Below are 21782 nucleotides of genomic sequence, written 5' to 3' on the forward strand. Positions count from 1 at the left end.
TACTCCTATTGATGCAGCCCAGAAGAGGACAGGCAGAAAAGAAAGCTAGGAAAGTCGGTGTTAAAAAGAAATGTAAAATACCATGCTGATGAAAAACAGAAGCTAGGGGTTCCTTTCACAGGCTAGCAGCAAGTCTTCTCTGAAGGCAGAAGTGGTTGAGCCATCTAAGGGATGGGAGCTCAGCTGAATAGGATGGAAGAAGGAATGATTCAATATTCTCAACCAAGTCTCACTCACCACAGCTCAGTCTCCTGATCCTGACACATCCTTCTGGGAAACTGCACTTAATCTTTCCCCCCCTTTTTGGTAGTAGTTTTCATTTAATTTAAACTAGAATTTAATTTAAGACAGAATAGACTTCCATTCTCATCTGGGTGGGCATTCTGAGGTGCCTGGAGGAAGGGTGAATTCTGAGGCAGTTGAAAAGTGTGGAAAAGTAAAGGCACTGATGACTTGATAAGGGATTGATACTCAATGTGTGTCATGTTCTGTGTCTGGCCTCAGTTTCCCATCTGGCCAGAAGATGTGGCTTTACCAGAGTCCTTAGATGTGGAGGGCGCCCCCTGATGTGTTCCTTGCCCTTACACACTAAGAGACAGTGACTGCAAATTTGGGTATTGGCCCTTAGCTGGAATGGGATTAACTGCAGGTCCAGACTAGCCAGCTTTCAGAAGACAACAGCTCTCTTTGGGGAGTTCTAGCCAACACCTGCCACAGTTACCTTTGTATCTATTACCTTGCCTGTTGTGATCTGGCACAGTCTATTTTCACTTTGCACCATGTCACTTATCAATGAAAGGACACTAGACAATGCTGAACGGATTGTCTCCATTTGTACGCTTGCTGACACTCTCAAAGAAACCCTAAAAGATTACAGAGGCCAGAATTACCTTTGCAGAAGCCATGCTGTTTCTGCCTTGGCAAGGCACATTCTTCCATTTGCTTCCTGTGTCTATCCTTAATCGTTCTTTCCACCCATTTTCCTGGAGCAGACATTAAGATAACCAGCTGGTGGTTTCTTGGATTCCCTCTGGGTCCCTTTATCAGAAGGGTATTACAATGCCCACTTTCCAGTCCTCTGGTCCAGAGGCTGATCTTAAAGGCAAGTTACTTTCCCCTCATTTCTTTATTTTCACATTTTAGGACTTTGAGAACTCTAACCCAGACTCAGGTTTTAATTTGCCAGCAAAGCCTAGAACTTTATCTCTTGCCACCACTCCTTGCCTCAGTTCTGCAATACTTTCCTTCCTGAGAAAGTTAGTTCAATGCCAGGAGTACAGTGGTACCTCGGGTTACATACGCTTCAGGTTACAGACGCTTCAGGTTACACACTCTGCTAAGCCAGAAATAGTGCTTCAGGTTAAGAACTTTGCTTCAGGATAAGAACAGAAATCGGGCTCCGGTGGCGCAGCAGCAGCAGCAGGAGGCCCCATTAGCTAAAGTGGTGCTTCAGATTAAGAACAGTTTCAGGTTAAGAACAGACCTCCGGAACGAATTAAGTACTTAACCCGAGGTACCACTGTATTATTGTTGATGAGAGGCTGTGTCTAAGACAGTGGTTCACCTAAAGTCACTCTCTGTTCATGGTTGAGGTGCTAGTTCAGGGGTCAGCAAACTTTTTCAGCAGGGGACCGGTCCACAGTCCCTCACACCTTGTGGGGGGCCGGACTATATTTGGGGGGGGGGTGAGAAGAAGAACGAATTCCTATGCCCCACAAATAACCCAGAGATGCATTTTAAATAAAAGGACACATTTTACTCATGTAAAAAGACCAGGAAGGCCCCACAAATAACCCAGAGATGCATTTTAAATAAAAGCACACATTCTACTCATGTAAAAACATGCTGATTCCCAGACCGTCCACAGGCGATTGGGCCGGATCCGGCCTCCGGGCCTTAGTTGGCCTACCCATGTGCTAGATGAACCAGGGACTTAGTAGCATGTGTCTCAGTTGCTACACTAAACCTGTTCTGGGAGAATGTGGCCCCACATGCATGCAGCACATAGGGATCAGAGCTCCCCTGGACCAGTCAAGGATACTGTTAACCAAACCAAGAAATAACCATTAATTTGGCTAGCTTGTACGTACTGTGTGATACAGCAAAGTGTTCAGCATTTAATGATAGGTGTTTATCACTGGACTTTGGAACAGCACACAGAGTTAAGGCAATGCTCTCATTTAATACAATGCAAAGAGAAGACAAAGCAAAAAATATTCCACCCACTTTTATATTTGTTTAGGGCTATTATGGAAGCAGTGTGTTGCAGAAAAGGATATCCGGAAAAGAACTATGGAGGGAAAAATTTTCTTTATTTTGCAGTGTAGATGTTATGTGAGAGATCTGGAGCACTTTATAATAAAACTTTAAAAGGTTTCCCTGTGGAAAGGCGCAAGGCCAAATGTATCAGATTTATAATAGTTGACAGCATGGCTATTTTCCAAGTCTTGTTCAATGACCTTCCCACTGCCCCCCTGGAGAGGGGCTTGTTTTCCTCACACTACCATCAAAGCTAACTCCCCCCCTTCATATTCTTTAATAAAAGGAATAATTGCATTTGGAACCACAGCGTGGTTCACCTGTTCCATTTTCATAACCCATATTTGGACTTGTTTGCATTTTTAAAAGAACTGCCCGTAATGCGATCAACTGATTAAGACAATCAACATGGCTGGATTGGATAGCGCAACAGTACAACTCTCTCACTGGGTCTGCCCCTGGCATTCACAAACTAAGAGTGGCTTCATGTGGTAGCATCCCTTTTGAACCCAGGTGCAACTATGAATGGACTTCCTTGGAAGGTGGTGGACTCTCCTTCCCTGAAGGTCTTTAAACAGAGCTTGGGTGGCCATTTCCCAGGGATTCTTTAGCTGTGATTCTCGCATCTGCAAGGGGTTGGACTAAATGGCCTCTGGGCTTCTTCCAGCTCTACTGTTCTCTATGTGCGCATCAAACAAAAGGCCCAGCCCGTGAACTTCTTAAGTGGGACCATTGGAGCTCCAGTCCGTTTCCGTGCAGCTTCCACCACCATCTCGTAACCCTTTCCTTTTATTACCTGCCTTGGTCTTACTTGCAGAGAAATGACGGGGAGCCTGGGAAGATAAGCTTGAAATCATAATAGGCTGTGACAGCAGGTATGGCTGGAACCTCTGTCGGAGAACTCCAGACTTGAGAGGCTCTCTTGCTTAAGAGTTTGGCTGTACAGTAAGCCTGTTCCTGGCAGTAGCAGGGCATTGAGTGGAGCAAAGCCGCCAGTCTGGTGATCCTACTGGTTCAAGCACACTGCCCCAACCCCATCTAATTAAACAGCTCTGTCAGGGGCAGTGGCCTCAGCATACAAGACACCTCTAGTTCTTGCACTGCCCCACTTCACTGAGGATTGCATGATGGAGTTCACCTGCCTGCAAATTTACTTTCAGCAGAAAGTCCTGACATAGCCTTTGCCTTCAGTCCTTGTTAGTGATGCATTCTCACAGCCGTGCAGCTACATGCAAAGGAATACGCAGTTAAACACCAGTGCTTTGCTTTTTGTGGACACGGGTGGTGCTGTGGGTTAAACCACAGAGCCTAGGACTTGCTGATCAGAAGGTCGGCGGTTCAAACCCCTGTGACGGAGTGAGCTCCCGTTGCTCGGTCCCTGCTCCTGCCAACCTAGCAGTTCGAAAGCACGTCAAAGTGCAAGTAGATCAATAGGTACTGCTCTGGTGGGAAGGTAAACGGCGTTTCCGTGCGCTGCTCTGGTTCGCCAGAAGCGGCTTAGTCATGCTGGCCACATGACACGGAAGCTGTACGCCAGCTCCCTCGGCCAATAAAGCGAGATGAGCGCCGCAACCCCAGAGTCGGCCACGACTGGACCTAATGGTCAGGGGTCCCTTTACCTTTACCTAAAGTTTGTTGTTGTTATTTCATTTTATAATGTATATAAATCATAGAGAACACTTATGAAGCAGCAGTGCTTTACTGTTCCTTTAAAACAATGAAACCTCTAACCAATTGTGCAGATAATTGTATGGGTTTTTTGTGGTGCAGGATTTTATACTGTTGCATTTCATGTTATATTTGTTACTCTATTGCCATAGCATCTGCAGTTATTTGCAAGGTTTTTAAAATATCCATTAGTAAGTCATAATGGAGGAAACAGTATTGCACTGTGTGTGGAGAGAGAGAAAACATTTCTTGAAGTTTTATCTTGGAATGTAGAATATTGTTACTTCTGTAGAAAGAAGGCATTGAAAGAAGCATCTTTCCAGCATTTGCAAAGTGGTGATGGATTTGAAATTCACATTTATCTAATGGACATCAGCCCATAATTTTGTGATAGGCAGCTTTATAAAATAGCCCCTTAAAAGAAAAATTAGTTAAGACTTTGAAGAATAACTACAAAATTATGTAGTGGCTATACATATACATGGGACGCGGGTGGCGCTGTGGGTAAAACCTCAGTGCCTAGGACTTGCCGATCGTATGGTTGGCGGTTCGAATCCCCACGGCGGGGTGCGCTCCCATCGTTCGGTCCCAGCGCCTGCCAACCTAGCAGTTCGAAAGCACCCGCGGGTGCAAGTAGATAAATAGGGACCGCTTACCAGCGGGAAGGTAAACGGCGTTTCCGTGTGCTGCGCTGGTGCTGGCTCGCCAGAGCAGCTTCATCACGCTGGCCACGTGACCCGGAAGTGTCTGCGGACAGCGCTGGCTCCCGGCCTATAGAGTGAGATGAGCGCACAACCCTAGAGTCTGTCAAGACTGGCCCGTACAGGCAGGGGTACTTTTACCTTTACCTTTATACATATATATGTAAATTCACTCAACTAGAACTAGAACATTTTTACAAAATGCATTAAGCTGGATTTGGAAGAGTGACTGCTAACCAGCAATTTGTTTTTTTTTTTTTAATAATTTTTATTGGGTTTTTACATTTTATAACAACAAACACACACACACAAAGACAAAAACACACAAACACACAAATACAATTACATACCCTAATTTTCTTTACCCACTTTCATTGACTTCCCCCCACCCCCTCCTCTTACATCCCAGTTCCAAAATTGATTCAGCAAGTTCTTACCTAACCTCTTAAACATATTCATATTGTTTTTTAAAAATTAAATTCTTTTTGTTTATCTATATTCAACTTATCCAATTCTCTTATAATCATTAATTTCTTTTTTTTTTAAGGTCGATCTAACTTCCCTTCCACAAATTTTCCCTTTATTATATTAATTATAGGTCACATTGACCAAGTAAAACAAATCATAACATTTTATAGTTCTATTCTCTCTCCCCCCCCTGCCCCGGTTTCTGTCCCTTCCCAGACAAATGTCCAAAAAACAAACAAAAAATAGTTCTTAGCCCGGATTCCTCACGTCCGAGGCGTCTGATTCTCTGTCAGTCCCTCTCTGCCAACTATATTGGTAATCCTCTTTGTTGGTCCTAAGACCCCGAAGGAGTTCAGTCAGAGTCACATCATATTTTCTTTCATCCAGAATGTTAAAGAGTGTTTGCTGCGAAGGACCATCTAATTTTCCATACTCAAGAGGAAAGTCCCAATCATGTTGCTTTATTCTTTTTAGTTTTAATATTCCAAGTACTCCAGGGACTTCTCTCTTCTTCTTTCTCATCTTTCGCAGGTTTGTAATCCAAAGGTCTTCTTGCTCATACTCTAACAATGCAGATTCCTGGTTGATATTTTCCACTTGTAGTGTCTGAACTCCTTCTTTCTTCTCTGTCAATTCCAAAGGCATCTCTTCCTGCTCAGCTGCAGAGTTTTTATCATACGTCTCCTTTGTGCATTCAGCAGAGTTGTTTGTTTCAGAATTCAAGGTCATAAAAACTTTACTCAAAGCCATACTCTGCTCCTGCAGGATTCCCACGAGAAAGAACATTTTTTCTATCTCCGCCAGTAATTTTCCCTCTGCAGCCATTGTAATGTCACTAATTCCCCCTAGGGGGCTTTCAGTTATTTAATAGTCCTTTTCCAATAATCTGTTACTTTGTTATTATCAATACTTTGTTTCCAATCGCCTCAGTTCAAATGTATCACCTTTAATTCCAAGAGTTGTTAAATAACAAAATTCTTTACTTTGTCCGCCCGTTTGACAGCTTCTTTGACAGCTGTCAAACTCCTTTCATTTCTTCCTCCGGCACCCAAATAGGACACTCCCGGGTTTTTGGGGGGGATTACACACAAAGTTCCAAAGTTCCCTTTCTCTCCAGCACAAAATCTTCTTCTATCAAATTTGTGAAAAACTTTTAAATCATCAAAACAGTATTCATTCCGCCTTAATTCTCCGTTCCTTGCTTTAAATCGTCTATAAGTAGAGGGGGTGCGGACTTCCCTTTAACACATCCCCCGATCGTGCCGAATTCACAGGATAAAATTTTAAAGTCCAAATTCCACTACTCACGGGTCCTTTGTTATCCAGTCCAAATTTTGGGAAGAAAGTCAGCGCTTTCCGGCCATGGCTTGCGGCTTCGCTCCACTGAAGTAGCGGTCTACTCTCAGCACCACGCCACTCTCCGTACCCTCTCCGTAGCCTTTAAAAAGGCTCTTCGTGGGTCGGGGAGGGCGCTTAAGGTGCCCACCGAGTCACCAAGTCCGCAGGCTTCCGCGCCTGCGGTTTCTGAGGGTCCCCGTGTCGCCGGCACGGCAAGACCCGTCCTCAGTAGAGCCGATTCCCTCCGGAGCTCGGAGGGAATCCGCCATTAGCCGTTCGCGCTAACCCGGAAGTCCTGCTAACCAGCAATTTGTGCTTATTACATCAGAATTGCTAGCTGTAAATTGGATAATATTCAGTAAGCATCTCTTTCTCTTCATGATCTGTTTGCAGTTCTCATATTTTGGGATGATGTGCACCCAGAGCACATATTGGAGCTTTCTATGGAATGTTGACATTTAAAAGTTGTTTTATGGTTTGTAATCTGTAGAATAAATGAATTGTATGTTTTTAATCGGTTGTGAGTTGCCTTGGAAGAATTTAGTCCTAGAAAGGAAAAGACAATAAATTAAAGATATACTTTTAAAACTTGCCTAGAGAGTTTTGGGGAAAGCTTGTTGTTGTTTAGTCGTTTAGTCATGTCCGACTCTTCATGACCCCATAGACGCCAGGCACTCCTGTCTTCCACTGCCTCCCGCAGTTTGGTCAAACTCATGCTGGTAGCTTCGAGAACACTGTCCCACCATCTCATCCTCTGTCGTCCCCTTCTCCTTCTGCCCTCCATCTTTCCCAACATCAGGGTCTTTTCCAGGGAGTCTTCTCTTCTCATGAGGTGGCCAAAGTATTGGAGCCTCAGCTTCACAATCTGTCCTTCCAGTGAGCACTCAGGGCTGATTTCCTTCAGAATGGAGAGGTTTGATCTTCTTGCAGTCCATGGGACTCTCAAGAGTCTCCTCCAGCGCCAGAATTCAAAAGCATCCATTCTTCGGCGATCAGCCTTCTTTATGTTCCAGCTCTCACTTCCATACATCACTACTGGGAAAACCATAGCTTGAACTATACGGACCTTTGTTGGCAAGGTGATGTCTCTGCTTTTTAAGATGCTGTCTAGGTTTGTCATTGCTTTTCTCCCAAGAAGCAGGTGTCTTTTAATTTCGTGGCTGCTGTCACAAAAGCTTTTTGGGGAAAGCTTAGGGTAGAATATTTCCAGTGCCTTGCATTTGCCCTTGAGAGTGTTCACTATAGCTCTGACCTGATGCTCACTTCTTTGAACAATTTGACCACCATATAATTCAAGATTGTCAGTTGACTGGAGCAGGCAGCCTGGTCTATTTCTGTGCCTTTTAACAGCAGCCTGTTCTGTGAAAAGCACCAGGTGAATCTTTTAATGGCATTATTATCAACTAATAACTTCAGCTAAAGGCACAAGAGCAGACGCCTGGCCAAAAGTTGGCAAGCCTTGCTTTGACACATTCTCCCTCTCGAATTGTATCAGGTTTTCTTTAATTCTGGGGAATGGGAAATTTTCGTGGATAAGGTTTATGTATTTGAAACATTAAATAGTTCGGAACTGTTTCCCATTTTGCCAGAGCATGAAAATGCAAGGAGGAAAACCAGAAAAATATGGGTGTTGGTGCTACAGGAGAACAACAGTAAAAACCGATATGGCCATGCTCTTTTGTATTCTGCAGTGGGGTTAAGTGATCCCTGAATATACTTTCAAGATGACCTTTTAATATCCTGGGTATGGAGTCCTTAACTGACGTAGCAGTTACTTCTGCCTGTGATAAAATTGCTAAGTGCACTGAAGCAGCTCAGCTAGGCTGGGGCAGAGCATTCTGCAATTTAAATTCCAGTCAGAGGATGGCTTGGTTGCGTCGAACAAAATGCATTATCTGGACCAGATAATTTCTCCTTAACAGTGGGGAAAGTTCATCACTACTTTCTCATCTTCTCTCAGATTGGCCTTATTAGGCTGTAAAGGTGGAATATAAAAGCACAGGCTAGAAAGGGGAGAGCTCACTAATTGCATAGGAGGATATTTTCAGAGGAGCTGGCCTTTGGTACTCTTAAATTTCTGCTTGACAGATCCATTGATCTTCAGCTTCCTCTCCCTCTTCCCTTTGTAATGGTATATTATGTGAAAATTTAAGAATAATATCAGAGTACTATGCATAGAGAGGAACAAATATATTTTCTTATGACTAGTGTAGAGGAGACCATGATTTCTTCTGCTGTGAGTTTATAAAACCTTTACCTGCTCATTGAAAAGAAAAAAAGGTGGGGCAAGATAAGAAATAAAAAGCTGAGTTAAAACACATGCACATCATTTGTGCGCGCACAGTCCATTTGCCTATGTGGACATCACTCCCTGCTCCCAAGCCCGGAAACAGGGTGGAGAGGGTGAGAGAGGGAAAGGAGCTGGGGAGCATGTGAATGCAGTGAAGGGGCAATCCATCAACTGGGGGAGGGCCGGCTGGCACCCTAAAATATTTTATTGGGGGCCCAAGAGCCCTAGGCCCCTAGGAGTTGGTTTCCTTGCCCACGATGGCTTCCAAAGAGCTGCGGAAGAGCCCTAGCCCAAGCAAAGAGGCTGCAACTGCAGAAATTATCCCTGGAGTCAGGTCTAAAGAGGGAGTATGGTGGGGGGAACCAAAGAGTAAAAGGATGAAAAAAAATCCTCTTTATCCTTCCATTTTTCCTTTCCATTTTTCAAAGGCTTTTCGCAGGCCTCATCTTGTTAATTATATATTCATGTGAGTATCTAAATGCAAACGATGTGGCTGCTTGCTACTCTGCCAATACAATTTCTTCATTTGCTTTGTTCAACAATCTAGGAATCGCAGGCAAGCAAGCAAGGCATGGACTGTTTCTCCAAAGCTTGTTTCGTTTTGCCAACATCTGCAGTGAGGTGGCCAAGCACACCATGGTTATGCGAGGCTGCTAGGTTCACGTTAATGCCAAACCATAGTTGGAACATGCTATGGTTCAAAAGCTTAACAGTGGCTTCACATCATGGTTTATTTCCAGAAGAGAAACCAGAATTAGTTTGTAGGTTTTGATTTGGACATTCAAACAAACCACACCATATTTTTGGCTAAATAGACCGGTGGCTTAGTGTTACGTGCGAACCACGCCTGTGTGAAATTCTGATCATAACTTAGGCTGGTGCGGCTGAAGAATGTGATACAGTACATATTCTCCATGCTGTTCACAGCATTTGTGGGGATGGAGGGTATTCTTGTCAGGACCATGATGAGGAGGAAAGGGTTAAAGCTACATGTTGCATTTGAAATGCAGGGCAGTGTCCGACAAAAAGTATTTAAGATTCTAAAAATGACCAGTTAACATACTCAGGAATATATCATGGATGTCATATATCTATGAAAATTACCTTCCATTTTGTATTATGTGAGCAAACCCTCAGATTGAAATATTAGGGGGTCCAAAGGTTAGGCAACAGTACCTTTTAATTTCTGCGTAGGAATTTAAAAAAACCCACCCCAGATTTTTTAGCCCGAATCTTTACAGTTGGACTAATTGTCATATGTACAATAATGGGATTTTGCCTTCATTTAAATATTGCAACCATGACTGTTTGAATTAAAAGGTTGCCAAGTGACCCACAAGCAAGTACTGAGCGCACTCCTAAGCCTCATGCTCTATGTAACTGTGCCAAAGGTTAAACTATTGGTAGATTTCCCAGTTGGAGCCAAACAGTGATGGTCTTTGTCTTGGGGACCTTTTGAGAGGAGAAGCAGCAAGTGTCCTTGAGAACAGAACAAGGAGGGCCTTATATTATACGCTTACTGCAAATACAAACCCACTGTATTAGTCTTCACTGGAAAAGAGATGCTTTTGCTGCCATTTATGGCTACGTATGTGAGATCCCACCCACCAACCCCAAAAATGTGCAGGCCTTTTGACAATTTGGGTGAATGACAGAATTTTTATCTAGGTTCAGTAGTGCAGAGTATTAGCTGGGTATTGGTAAAATCACAATATGTTCTTTTCAACTCTATTGTAAGAGATCATGACTGGTCTCGCAATACTTCAGTTGCGTTCATGTCCACAGTAGTTGTGATAGTAATTTTCTGGGGTCTCCCACATCTAGGCCCCTTGGTCTTTTTGTTGTACCGTATTGACTTCATGTCATCTTCCCAATTCCTTGACAACATTCCCGCAAACCACTAAAAAAATTGGTCAAACAACCATGGCCCAAACAGAGTTGTGGAGGGGAATGTATATAAAAAATCCAGAATTCCTTATTACAGTAAAATAAACACTATATTTACAAACAACCCAGTAATAAATCCTTATTAGGCCAGTCCTGTACAGTATATTTTAATGTAAGTCAAATACGTTTCAACAGAAGGTCTTCAACAGTCGCCTAATATAACATCAGAAAAACTAAACAAAACTGGTTTTTAAAGGAACTTAAAGTCAGAATAAGCAACTATGCATAAAAAAACAGGATAGCAATATTCACCGCTGAAGAGTCAAAGAAGGGAAGTAAAGCATTTACTTCAAATTTCCATTATAAGCAGCCTTCCTGGGTAAACTGAAAAATGTCAACAATCACTCATTAAATTAATTTTAAAATCTGCATTCACAAATCCAAAGCCACAAAAATGAATCTCCACAAAACTTATTGAAGTGTTATTTATGGATACAATCTTTTACAGGCCAGTTATTAAAACGTACAACCAAATTTAACTTCATTCAAGCCTTTAGTGTATATGTGAAACCTTTTCCTGCTTCAACCATAAGTAAAGGCTGTGTTACCTAATAGCCATACACTACCTACATACATAGGGACGCGGGTGGCGCTGTGGGTTAAACCACAGAGCCTAGGGCTTGCCGATCAGAAGGTTGTCGGTTCGAATCACCACAACAGGGTGAACTCCCGTTGCTCGGTCCCTGCTCCTGCCAACCTAGCAGTTCAAAAGCACGTCAAAGTGCAAGTAGATAAATAGGTACCGCTCCAGCGGGAAGGTAAACGGCGTTTCCGTGCGCTGCTCTAGTTCGCCAGAAGCGGCTTAGTCATGCTGGCCATATGACCTGGAAGCTGTACGCCGGCTCCCTCGGCCAATAAAGCAAGATGAGCGCCGCAACCCCCAAGTCGGCCACGACTGGACCTAATGGTCAGGGGTCCCTTTACCTTTACCTTTTACCTACATACATATGCTACATATAATTTTTTTATTGAAATAGTTGGATTTCTTAAACACTAGTAGTAATAAAATAGCGTTAAATACACAGCTAAAATTGCCACTGATGCTCTTCAGGAAAATCTCTCCGCAAGGTTACCAACTTCATTGAAATTGACGGCAAAAACTAGTCTTAGGAGTGACAGGCATAAACACAAGCCACTTTGGGGCATAGGCTTTCTGTGAAACAAATGCAGCAAGCAACACATGCTTTCATGCTACCAGTATTTAACTCCTGTCGTGAATGTGCGCCATGAAGCATCTTAGTAGCCATCACTGCTGTGATCCATGAGGGTATGCTATGCAATTCTTTGAGAGTGTAGATTTGTTTTGGGTTGCTGGCCCTGTTGGGAATTCAAATAGAGGGAATTCAACACCTCCTGAAAAACCATATTTAATATTTTGGAGAAATGCCAAGAGTCCAAATTCATTTGTAAATAATAACTCTCTCTCTCTTTCTCTCTCTCTCTCTCTCTCTCTCTCTCTCTTAAACAGGGCATTCAGAAATTGGCTAGTCAGTACTTAAAGAAAGAGTGGCCTGGAATAAAAGCTGATGATCGACATGACTTCAGGTAATTTCAGCAAGTTCACTTGCGTTGCCGACGGCATTCCATGCATAAGATCAAATGCTCTTTATTTTCTTACAGATATTCTATATGGACTTGTATCCCAACTTGGCTTCTGTGGGTAGGAGCCATCCCCAGAGCAGAATTCTGGAGCAAAGGATGCCCCTGCTGGTGGAAGCTTATTTTTCATAGAGGACAGGATCACACTTCAAAACAACCTTGACAGATTAGAGAACTCGGCCAAATCAAACAAGATGAATTTTAACAGGGAGAAATGTAAAGTATTGCACTTGGGCAAAAAAAAATGAGAGGCACAAATACAAGATGGGTGACACCTGGCTTGAGAGCAGTACATGTGAAAAGGATCTAGGAGTCTTGGTTCACCACAAACTTGACATGAGCCAACAGTGTGACGCGGCAGCTAAAAAAGCCAATGCAATTCTGGGCTGCATCAATAGGAGTATAGCCTCTAGATCAAGGGAAGTAATAGTGCCACTGTATTCTGCTCTGGTCAGACCTCACCTGGAGTACTGTGTCCAGTTCTGGGCACCACAGTTCAAGAAGGACACTGACAAACTGGAACATGTCCAGAGGAGGGCAACCAAAATGGTCAAAGGCCTGGAAACGATGCCTTATGAGGAACGGCTAAGGGAGCTGGGCATGTTTAGCCTGGAGAAGAGGAGGTTAAGGGGTGATATGATAGCCATGTTCAAATATATAAAAGGATGTCACATAGAGGAGGGAGAAAGGTTGTTTTCTGCTGCTCCAGAGAAGCGGACACGGAGCAATGGTTCCAAACTACAAGAAAGAAGATTCCACCTAAACATTAGGAGGAACTTCCTGACAGTAAGAGCTGTTTGACAGTGGAATTTGCTGCCAAGGAGTGTGGTGGAGTCTCCTTCTTTGGAGGTCTTTAAGCAGAGGCTTGACAACCATATGTCAGGAGTGCTCTGATGGTGTTTCCTGCTTGGCAGGGGGTTGGACTCGATGGCCCTTGTGGTCTCTTCCAACTCTAGGATTCTATGATTCTATGAACCCTTTTGAAAATCTCTACACAAAGGGAGATTTAAATAGAGAGGAGAGTGAGTGCTGTGCTTTGCAACCTCAAGAGTGGAGAGAACACTTTTCCCTGTAAAATATCAGAATTATCGTGGGGTTGAAACAACTTCCCTGTAAGGAAAGGTTGCAGCTTTTTAGTACAGTGAAAAAGGCAAATAAGATGTAGATACAGTAGAAGGCATGTAAAAATAGACATATTTGTCTTTCTCGTATTTGTCCAGGAAAAGGTACAGTTGATGCTGTAGCTGAAGCCGGTGATGGGCACTCTTTAAAGCTCCTGGATCTCATGGGCAGAGATGGTTCCAAGGGCACTGTCTCCTTCAAAGTGCTGCACACCTCACCCTCATGCAAGAATATGCCAACTACCCCCTGGATCCACCTGCTCATTCCTCCCCCACCCTTTCATGGATAAGCCAGGAAGGGCAAGGGTCAAGAGGGCAAGTAGTGGAATGGACAGCCAGAGTCGCTTTATCCCCATTGTCAGGCCTCAATAACTGAAACTGATTCCACAGACTCGAGTAAGACACCTCACCAAAGACAGGATTTCGGCAGCATGAAGATGAGCGATTTGTCCTCAAATTGCCTAGCAAGCTTATCACAGCAGGCCTTTGATGGTTCCAACAGCCCATTAACTGGCGCAAGTGATACCAACCTTCTCTCTCTCTCTCTCTCCCCTTTTTTGTTTTTGTATTTTAGGAGCATGTATCCAGTGTGGAAATCGTTTCTTGAAGGCACAGTGCAAGTGGCTCAATCCAGACTCAATATCTGTGAAAATTACAAGAACCTAATTTCTGAACCTGCCAGGGCAGTCAAGTGTTTTAAAGAACAGCAGCTGAAGAAGGTATTGTCCTAACAGTTCGTCTGATGTTTCAAACGTTTGTGTTCCAGGGTGCAGATTTGAAGAGAGAGGAGTGAGGGGGAGATGTACCCCCCCACTAAGGTTATTTTGTTAAGTGTGTTTCATCTGAGGCAAAGGGGTTTAGCGATTGAGCCAGATGACCTTAAGACCTGACTCAACTCTACCACTCTTGAGATGATGTACACAGATGCTTTCTGTTGAAGTTAAAACTGAGTTTCTTTTTTCTGAAGCAACAAAGTACCATCATGTGCCTTGTATTTTAGCTGAAATAGCTGGGGGAGAACAGGCATCACAGCTTGCTTTCTCAATGAAATCAAATACATCTTGTGCCGCTGCAAAAAAATCTATGAAAAATAAGCATCTTTGGAGGTAGCTTTGAACTTTTCCCAGTTAGTCTGGGGTAGGCTTTGAATTTAAGGTGTGGTACCTTTTTAAAATGTTTGAGGAATTATTGAAGGATCTAAGGGTGTAGCGGAAATCGAGATGATTCAGCCACATCCTGTAAAGGCATCCCAGGCAGCTGGCCAGAAAAATCAGTACAGAGGCAACCTTGTGCCTTAATACACAAAGGGGGCTATTCTGATTAAAGGAGGCAAATGTTACTTTTCCTTTTTTTTCTTTTCCTTTCCTTTTCCTCTTTTTTTGAAAAATGATTCAGTAGCTGAAGGGTCAGTCTCCTAGCTTTGTAGCAATATGTTTCATGTATGTGTACCTGAAACATGTCCAGTGTGTAAAAAGTACCAATTCATCAGTTTAGATGCTAATCTTCAGCTGGTTTTAAAGTGACATCGTGGCAATTAATTTTGCATTGGGTAAATGGGTTGCAGGTCAGTGTTAGGATAGAACTTAATGTATTTTCTGGCATATAAGACTACTTTTTAACCCAGGAAAATCTTCTCAAAAGTCGGGGGTTGTCTTATACGCCGGCTTACAGCAGCAACTCCCCACCAAAGGACAAAACGAGAGTAAATTAAATCAGAGGACACCAGGCTCTCTAGATGAAGCAGAAATACGCTTGAAAATTGGCCCCAGGTGCCTCCCCAATCACCAGCAACAGAATGACCCTAACCGCTCCCGGTAGTAGACCACGTGGTCCAAAATGGCAGCCTCACGTTGCCCCAGCAGCTAGACACGTGGCCCAAGCAGCCCCTGAGTAAAAGAAAAGGAAAGGCTCACAACAAAGGCAGGGAACCAACAACAGCATTAAGCGCACCCCCGGCTACTGGGAAGTGGAGCAGATTTCCGTTTATTTTCTGTGTGTTGGAAGATGGGTAGTCTTATACGACGAGTATATCCCAAACTCTATATTTTAACTGGAAAAGTTGGAAGTCATCTTATATGCCCAGTTTTTTTTTTAAAAAAAATATTTGCTGTGTGTTGGAAGAGGGGTAGTCTTATACGACGAGTATATCCCAAACTCTATATTTTAACTAGAAAAGTTGGAGGTCGTCTTATACGCCCAGTCGTCTTATACGCCGGAAAATACGGTAGTTCAAAACCATGTGTCGCTAATTTAACTGCATCTCACAGGGTAAAACATCTTTGGGGAAAGGCCAGTGGAGAGGTGACAGGAGAAGACTATTTAATTATTCCTCCAATCCCCGCTTTTCTCCTTCAAATCACCCCTGAAGCTGCTTCTCGCCTCTGCTCGGTTCTAGATGCATGTGTGGAAGAATAATCATGTCCTGAACTTGTGCATGTGTGTGTAAATGCAGTTGAAAAGCAGCGACTGGGAGAAGCTTATCATCCCTCTTTGTTTCAGTTCAAGTCACATCCTCCCAAATAAGCAGCTTGCCTGGGTTTTGTTCAAAAGCATTTGTGTGTATTGTGTGTTTTAGTCCTATTTTTTTCTTTCTTTTTTTAGTTTTATTTATTTATTAACATTCTTATGTTACATCAGTAAACATTATCATATTACATTACAAGGCTTATTATAATATAATTTTCAGCATGTATACAAAGTTTATTTACAAAGTTTATATACCTAAAGAAAAAACACAAAAGACAAAAAACTATTCCAAAAATCATATATGCACCAACACTTTGGACTTCCTGTCTATCCCGTTGTATATTCCTTTTTTACAAATGACTGTACTCTTATTATGGTACATTTCTTTACATTTTATCTAATACATTCCTATATCAATATGTACCCTTGGTCTTATTTCTCAACTCAGTCTCTCTCCAACGTCAATCGAGTGCTAGCATAGATAGTGAACCTTTACTGTATTTTTGAACATATATCTTATATCTATCCCACTTTTCCATAAATTTTTGTTTTGAATTGCCTCTCAGGCTGTTTGTCAACTGCGCCATTTCAGCAAATTCTTGTAGCTTGTTATGCCAATCCGTTATTGTCGGGACTTTTTAGTCCTAAATCTTGGGTGTACTTGTGCAGCAGTGCAGCAGCTTCTTAAAGAATGCAGCACTTAATTTACATGTGTTGGACAGGTCCGTTTTAAGCCCTGTGTGCATCAGTATAGAAGTATGAGTTGCCTTAACCAAAGGTTTTTGTATCCCGGCTCACCCTACCCACTCCTTTCTTTATGTTGGTTGGTTTAAAATATTTACATGGTGCCCTTAATTATCAAATTCCAGGGTGGTTTACAGAATGTATTAAAACAGTGTATATTAAAACAACAACAGGGAACATCACAGTAGAGAAACGAGCGCAGTAGAGAAATCTAAAAACAGAAAGATAGGTCTGTAACAGATGTCAGAACACAGTTGAGATGGGCGCTTGTCATGCTTCAGGGGGGAAGGAATGCCAAAGGCTGAGTGTCACAGCAAAGAGGCCACAGGATGTTCAGATGCAGGTGCCAGAACAACCAGGAGGGTTTGATCCGTAGATCTCAAGGGTACAGGACAAGGTACTTCCTCAGATAAGCAGGCCTCTAGCTAATTAGCACCTTGTGCTTCAACCTGGCCTGGTAATATTCTGGCAGCCAGTGTGATTGTATGAGGACAAGCTTCTGGTAGGCTGCACCATGTAGTAACCTGTAATGGTTATAAGGGGTTACTTGTGCGTAAGTTGCCGTTACTTTCGGCTAGATTGCCTGGCTAACCATGCCTTGGCTGACAGCCCTCCACTTCGTGGCCGGTCAGTCGCTTGCAGAATCCGTCAGTGGGCGTTTCTTGAACCTCTTCCAGCATAGAAGCTGTTTGACGCCCAATCTCTGCCTACTCTCCCTGCGCGGAACTCTTCTGCGCAAGGAAGGACTGGGCAGAGGTGTGCCTGCGCTCTCTCCACTAGTTTCGGGCGAAGAGTCTTGGAGACCCCTCTCCGAATCCTCCATCTCCCTCCCTTCTCTGCTGGTGTTGCGCTGAATTCCTTCCCCTCTGCTGGTCCCCTCTCCTGCATCGCTCGGGAGCCTTGCCTCCATCTCTCGCTCCGATGTCAGTTCCCTGACATAACCTATCTGCTGAGTTCTGCATTCCCTGCAGTTTCTGGACTACCCTGAAGCAAAACTCCCCAGAGAGCACATTGCAGTAGTCAATCTCAAGGTTAATATTGCCGTCCTTGTCCGGCAAAGACTGTAACTGGCACATCAGCCGAAGCTGGTAGACAGCTCTCCTAGGCCCTCCTCCTCTTCCGATATATCAAAAGACATTCTCATATAAATAGCAGATCCGAAATTAATTATTGTACTTGTTCCCTGTATCCGCAACGGTGAGGTCACAAGAAATGGCATCTATTCGTTGCTTCGCTTGCATTCTGCAAAATTGGTGTTGTAATTTTTCCAAGAAAGATCAATGAAAATTTGGAGACCATTGTCATAGATCTGGAGAGACTGCAAATGGTAGCTGCATGCCTCTCTTGGAGTTCCAAACGTGACTTAAGCGCACATTTCTGTGTGTGTGTGTGTGTGTGTGTGTGTGTGTGTGTGTGTGTGTGTTATGCAGGGAGAGCTGCTGTCTATAACACACACATTACATGCTGTAATGGTTCTAGGGGTTGCTCGTGCGTAAACTGGCACCACACCTGGCAGGGTTGCCTGAGTGAACCTTTTCCGTCTGGACAGCCACTCACCCGTGGCTGTCTCAATCGCTGGCAGAATCCGTCAGTGGGCGTTTCTTGAACTTCTTCCAGCAAAGCTCTTTGACGCCTAGTCTCCTCCTACTCTCCCTGCGCAGAAGCCTTCTGCGCAAGGAGGGTTTGGGCAGCGGAGGACCCGTGCTCTCCCCACTGGTCCCCGGCGATGAGTCATGGGACCCCCTCGCTGATTCCCCCATCTGCCCCCCCTTCTCCACTGGTGCTACGCTGATTTCCCCCCCCCAAAAGATGGGCTGCTTCTCCCCATCCCGGGACGCTCTCCGGAATCCCTCTGGAGCCCTCTCTCTCCCTTTGGCTCTGGTGGCAGTTCTCTGACACATGCCATGTAGCATCTGCAACACTCACAAATCAGCACGTCACAAAAATAACTCTTATATGAGAATTTGCCTTGGGAAGATTTATGTTCTGGAGTAAGAGCCATTCTTTGAGGTGAACTTCCTGAGAGTCAAGGTAACCTAGTCACACATACACAGAAATCCAAGATAAACCAATGGTCCATCTCCACAGATTGTGCCCTACCTGGTGCTCCAGGGATGATCTCAAATAATGTTTGATGGAGAAACTCATCCCCCCGTGTGTGGGGTCCCTGAAAATGGAGTTGTATTTCTGGCTATTATAGCTGGCGGTGATCAGGAGAACACCTCCTCTTCAGTGCTCTTTAAAAAACCATTTATCCCAGTGGCCATTACAGCATCCTATGGCCATGGAGTAAGTGCAATTACTTGCTATGCTGGCAGTGCAATTTCTTGCTATGTGCTGAGCATCTGTTAAACCTTTTTGCCTGCGTCATCTTCCCAAGTATAACAGTTTGCACTGGCTGTGGTTACAGTCTGCAATGTTCCCATAGTAGACAATGTCAGCTTGCAGCAGCATGTACAAAATACGAATACTCTGTGTCAATATGTTCAGAATGGAAGGTTTTGTTGTTGTTGTTTTGAATTAGGGATACAGTAGTAGCGACTGTTCTACTTTGATGATGATAGCAATAATAGTTTTTCCTCTCTTGTGTGTTCTTTTTTGTTCAGTGTGTGGACCAGCTGACCAGAATCCAGGCCGAATTGCAAGAGACGGTCAAAGATTTAGCTAAGGGCAAGAAGAAGTACTTCGAAACAGAGCAGATGGCTCATGCTGTCCGTGAAAAGGCCGATATTGAGGCCAAGTATGTAACGACGTGTCTACAGTTCCTGCGTCTAAATGTGTTTAAAATAGCTTTATGTAATGCAACCTGCTTGAATATTAGTGATGTAATTCAAGCCTGTAAACAGGCACTCTGCTGGTCACCTTTAGAATCGAATCCAGTCGCTAGGAAAGAGTTGTCTCCATTTTCTCCAGTGCTGTGTCTATGTTACATCCATATTGGGGAAGATAAGCATCTTCAAATGAGCTGCTTTCTAAATGTAATGCCTGTTTTAGACATCTGCTGATCGATTGTCTTACTTTCGTTCACAGGTCTAAACTTAGTCTTTTTCAGTCAAGGATAAGCTTACAGAAAGCAAGTGTAAAGGTGAGTGTTGCACATTATAATTCTAGGGATATATTGGGTCTAGAGGGTGAGCTAGAAATATCCCTAAAGCAGAGCCTCATTAAACTGGCCAAACTGTGACCAGGGCAGGCTTGTTTTCTAGTTGCAGGTGTAACAGTACATTAGAATCCATTAAGAACAACCCAGGAATTTGAAGTTCTTAAGCATTTCTCATCAGCATCAAGATATAGCTGTCTATAATCTGTGAGAACTTTTTCCATCTCTGCCACAAGTGCAACTCTGACCTCTTCCCAGAGGAGGAAATACTGCCCAGTGCCAAACCCTTCCCACCTGCTGGGTTTAACAAGCAGGGTTTTAGCAGAGCTCTTGGCTTTGGCCAGTTAGCCTGTTTACCTGATTATATTTAATATGGTCTTGTTTTGCTTACCTCATTGTGTACAGCAAAGTGTCTCCTGTAGCTACTTTGCCAGCCCAGTTAGTCTGCTTATGGCAGGACAATTTTTTTTTGCACTGAGAACATTCTGTAATACACAATTTGCAGAAGGCAAAAGGGCAAAGCCTCAGATTCCATCTCAGATTATAGGAGTGGCAGGCAATTCTTCTTGTTGTTATGCAGTACTTAAGCAACCTTCATAAAATATATTATTTATGTTCCTTACTAGAGCCATTTAGGGGTAGTGTTATGCATGGTTGTCCCCAATGAAGTTAAAATCTCCACCGGTGACATTAAGTAACCCACTATGTCACAAGCTTAGCCTTTCGTTTATATTGTGGGGATAATGATCTGCTCTGTGGGGTTGTTAGTAAAAGAACATACACGAAGTGTTTCGATCCCTCAATACTTAGCGCATAAATGACAAGTATTATATATTTGTACCCTGCTTATTTTAGTGTATCTAATTAGATACCTATTCTAGTCCATAAAGAATTGCAGCAGGTATCATTGGAAAGATATACTGGGCTGTTAAACTTCATTCTCTTACTGCTTCACAATGTTAAACTTTCATGTCTTAATCATTGCTCATCATTTGTTTACCAACTAATTTTGTTTTATTGATATAGTTAAAAGCACGACGGTCTGAGTGTAATTCCAAAGCTACTCACGCGAGGAATGACTACCTTCTCACTTTAGCAGCCGCGAATGCACACCAAGATCGCTACTATCAGACAGACTTAGTAAATATTATGAAGGTAATGGCAGATAAAATTTAATCAAATAATTTATATTTCCCCCTCTGTGTTACAGATTCTGTTATATGATACAATGCTGGAATAATATAAGAGCGCTATTGCTTTGCACTTAAGTTCATGTTGTGTTTTAAGATTTTGGAAGATTCAGAAATATTTCTATGCTTCCTTACTGTGTAATACCAGCCAAATAAAGCTGTAACTATGTTTAAACACTGTCAAGTTACAAACCCCCTAGATGATGAGTAGAGAAAATGGGTCAGTTCATATATCAGACCGTGCCTGTATGTGTTACTGAAGTCAGAGTATGATGTTTGACTTGATAGTTTGGTTTGTGGTCATCTGTAAACCAGCACTGGAAATCATAGTTGGATTTTACAGGCCATTGTTGGTGCTGAGAAGATCGTTGGTGAAAGCGGGTAAACCCCTCCAAGTCACTTTTGGATAGTGCGCATTTGAAAGCTCAGACCATGATTTGGGTCCTAAACCTATGGTTAGTGCTTGGTGTTAATGTCTGAATACAATATGGGTGAAAATACAAGATGGGTGACACCTGGCTTCAGAGCAGTACATGTGAAAAAGATCTAGGAGTCTTGGTTGACCACAAACTTGACATGAGCCAACAGTGTGACGCGGCAGCTAAAAAAGCCAATGCAATTCTGGGCTGCATCAATAGGAGTATAGCATCTAGATCAAGGGAAGTAATAGTGCCACTGTATTCTGCTCTGGTCAGACCTCACCTGGAGTACTGTGTCCAGTTCTGGGCACCACAGTTCAAGAAGGACACTGACAAACTGGAACGTGTCCAGAGGAGGGCAACCAAAATGGTCAAAGGCCTGGAAACGATGCCTTATGAGGAACGGCTAAGGGAGCTGGGCATGTTTAGCCTGGAGAAGAGGAGGTTAAGGGGTGATATGATAGCCATGTTC

The 21782-nt window shown here is 43.3% G+C and overlaps 1 protein-coding gene across 6 annotated transcripts in view; it reads left to right on the forward strand.

The window, feature by feature from the left end:
• Positions 1-21782, forward strand: part of FCHSD2 (FCH and double SH3 domains 2) — a 150563-nt gene that overhangs the window by 58559 nt on the left and 70222 nt on the right. For all 6 annotated transcript variants that reach the window (XM_081860316.1, XM_081860317.1, XM_081860315.1 and 3 more), the window contains exons 4-8: positions 12140-12216; positions 13966-14110; positions 19208-19341; positions 19632-19686; positions 20728-20856. In XM_081860316.1, coding sequence (XP_081716442.1) covers positions 12140-12216; positions 13966-14110; positions 19208-19341; positions 19632-19686; positions 20728-20856 — 540 coding nt within the window. The remainder of the gene's footprint in view (positions 1-12139; positions 12217-13965; positions 14111-19207; positions 19342-19631; positions 19687-20727; positions 20857-21782) is intronic.

Source organism: Podarcis erhardii (genome assembly GCF_964252035.2).
Source record: "Podarcis erhardii genome assembly, chromosome: 4".
NCBI classification, from domain to species: domain Eukaryota; kingdom Metazoa; phylum Chordata; class Lepidosauria; order Squamata; family Lacertidae; genus Podarcis; species Podarcis erhardii.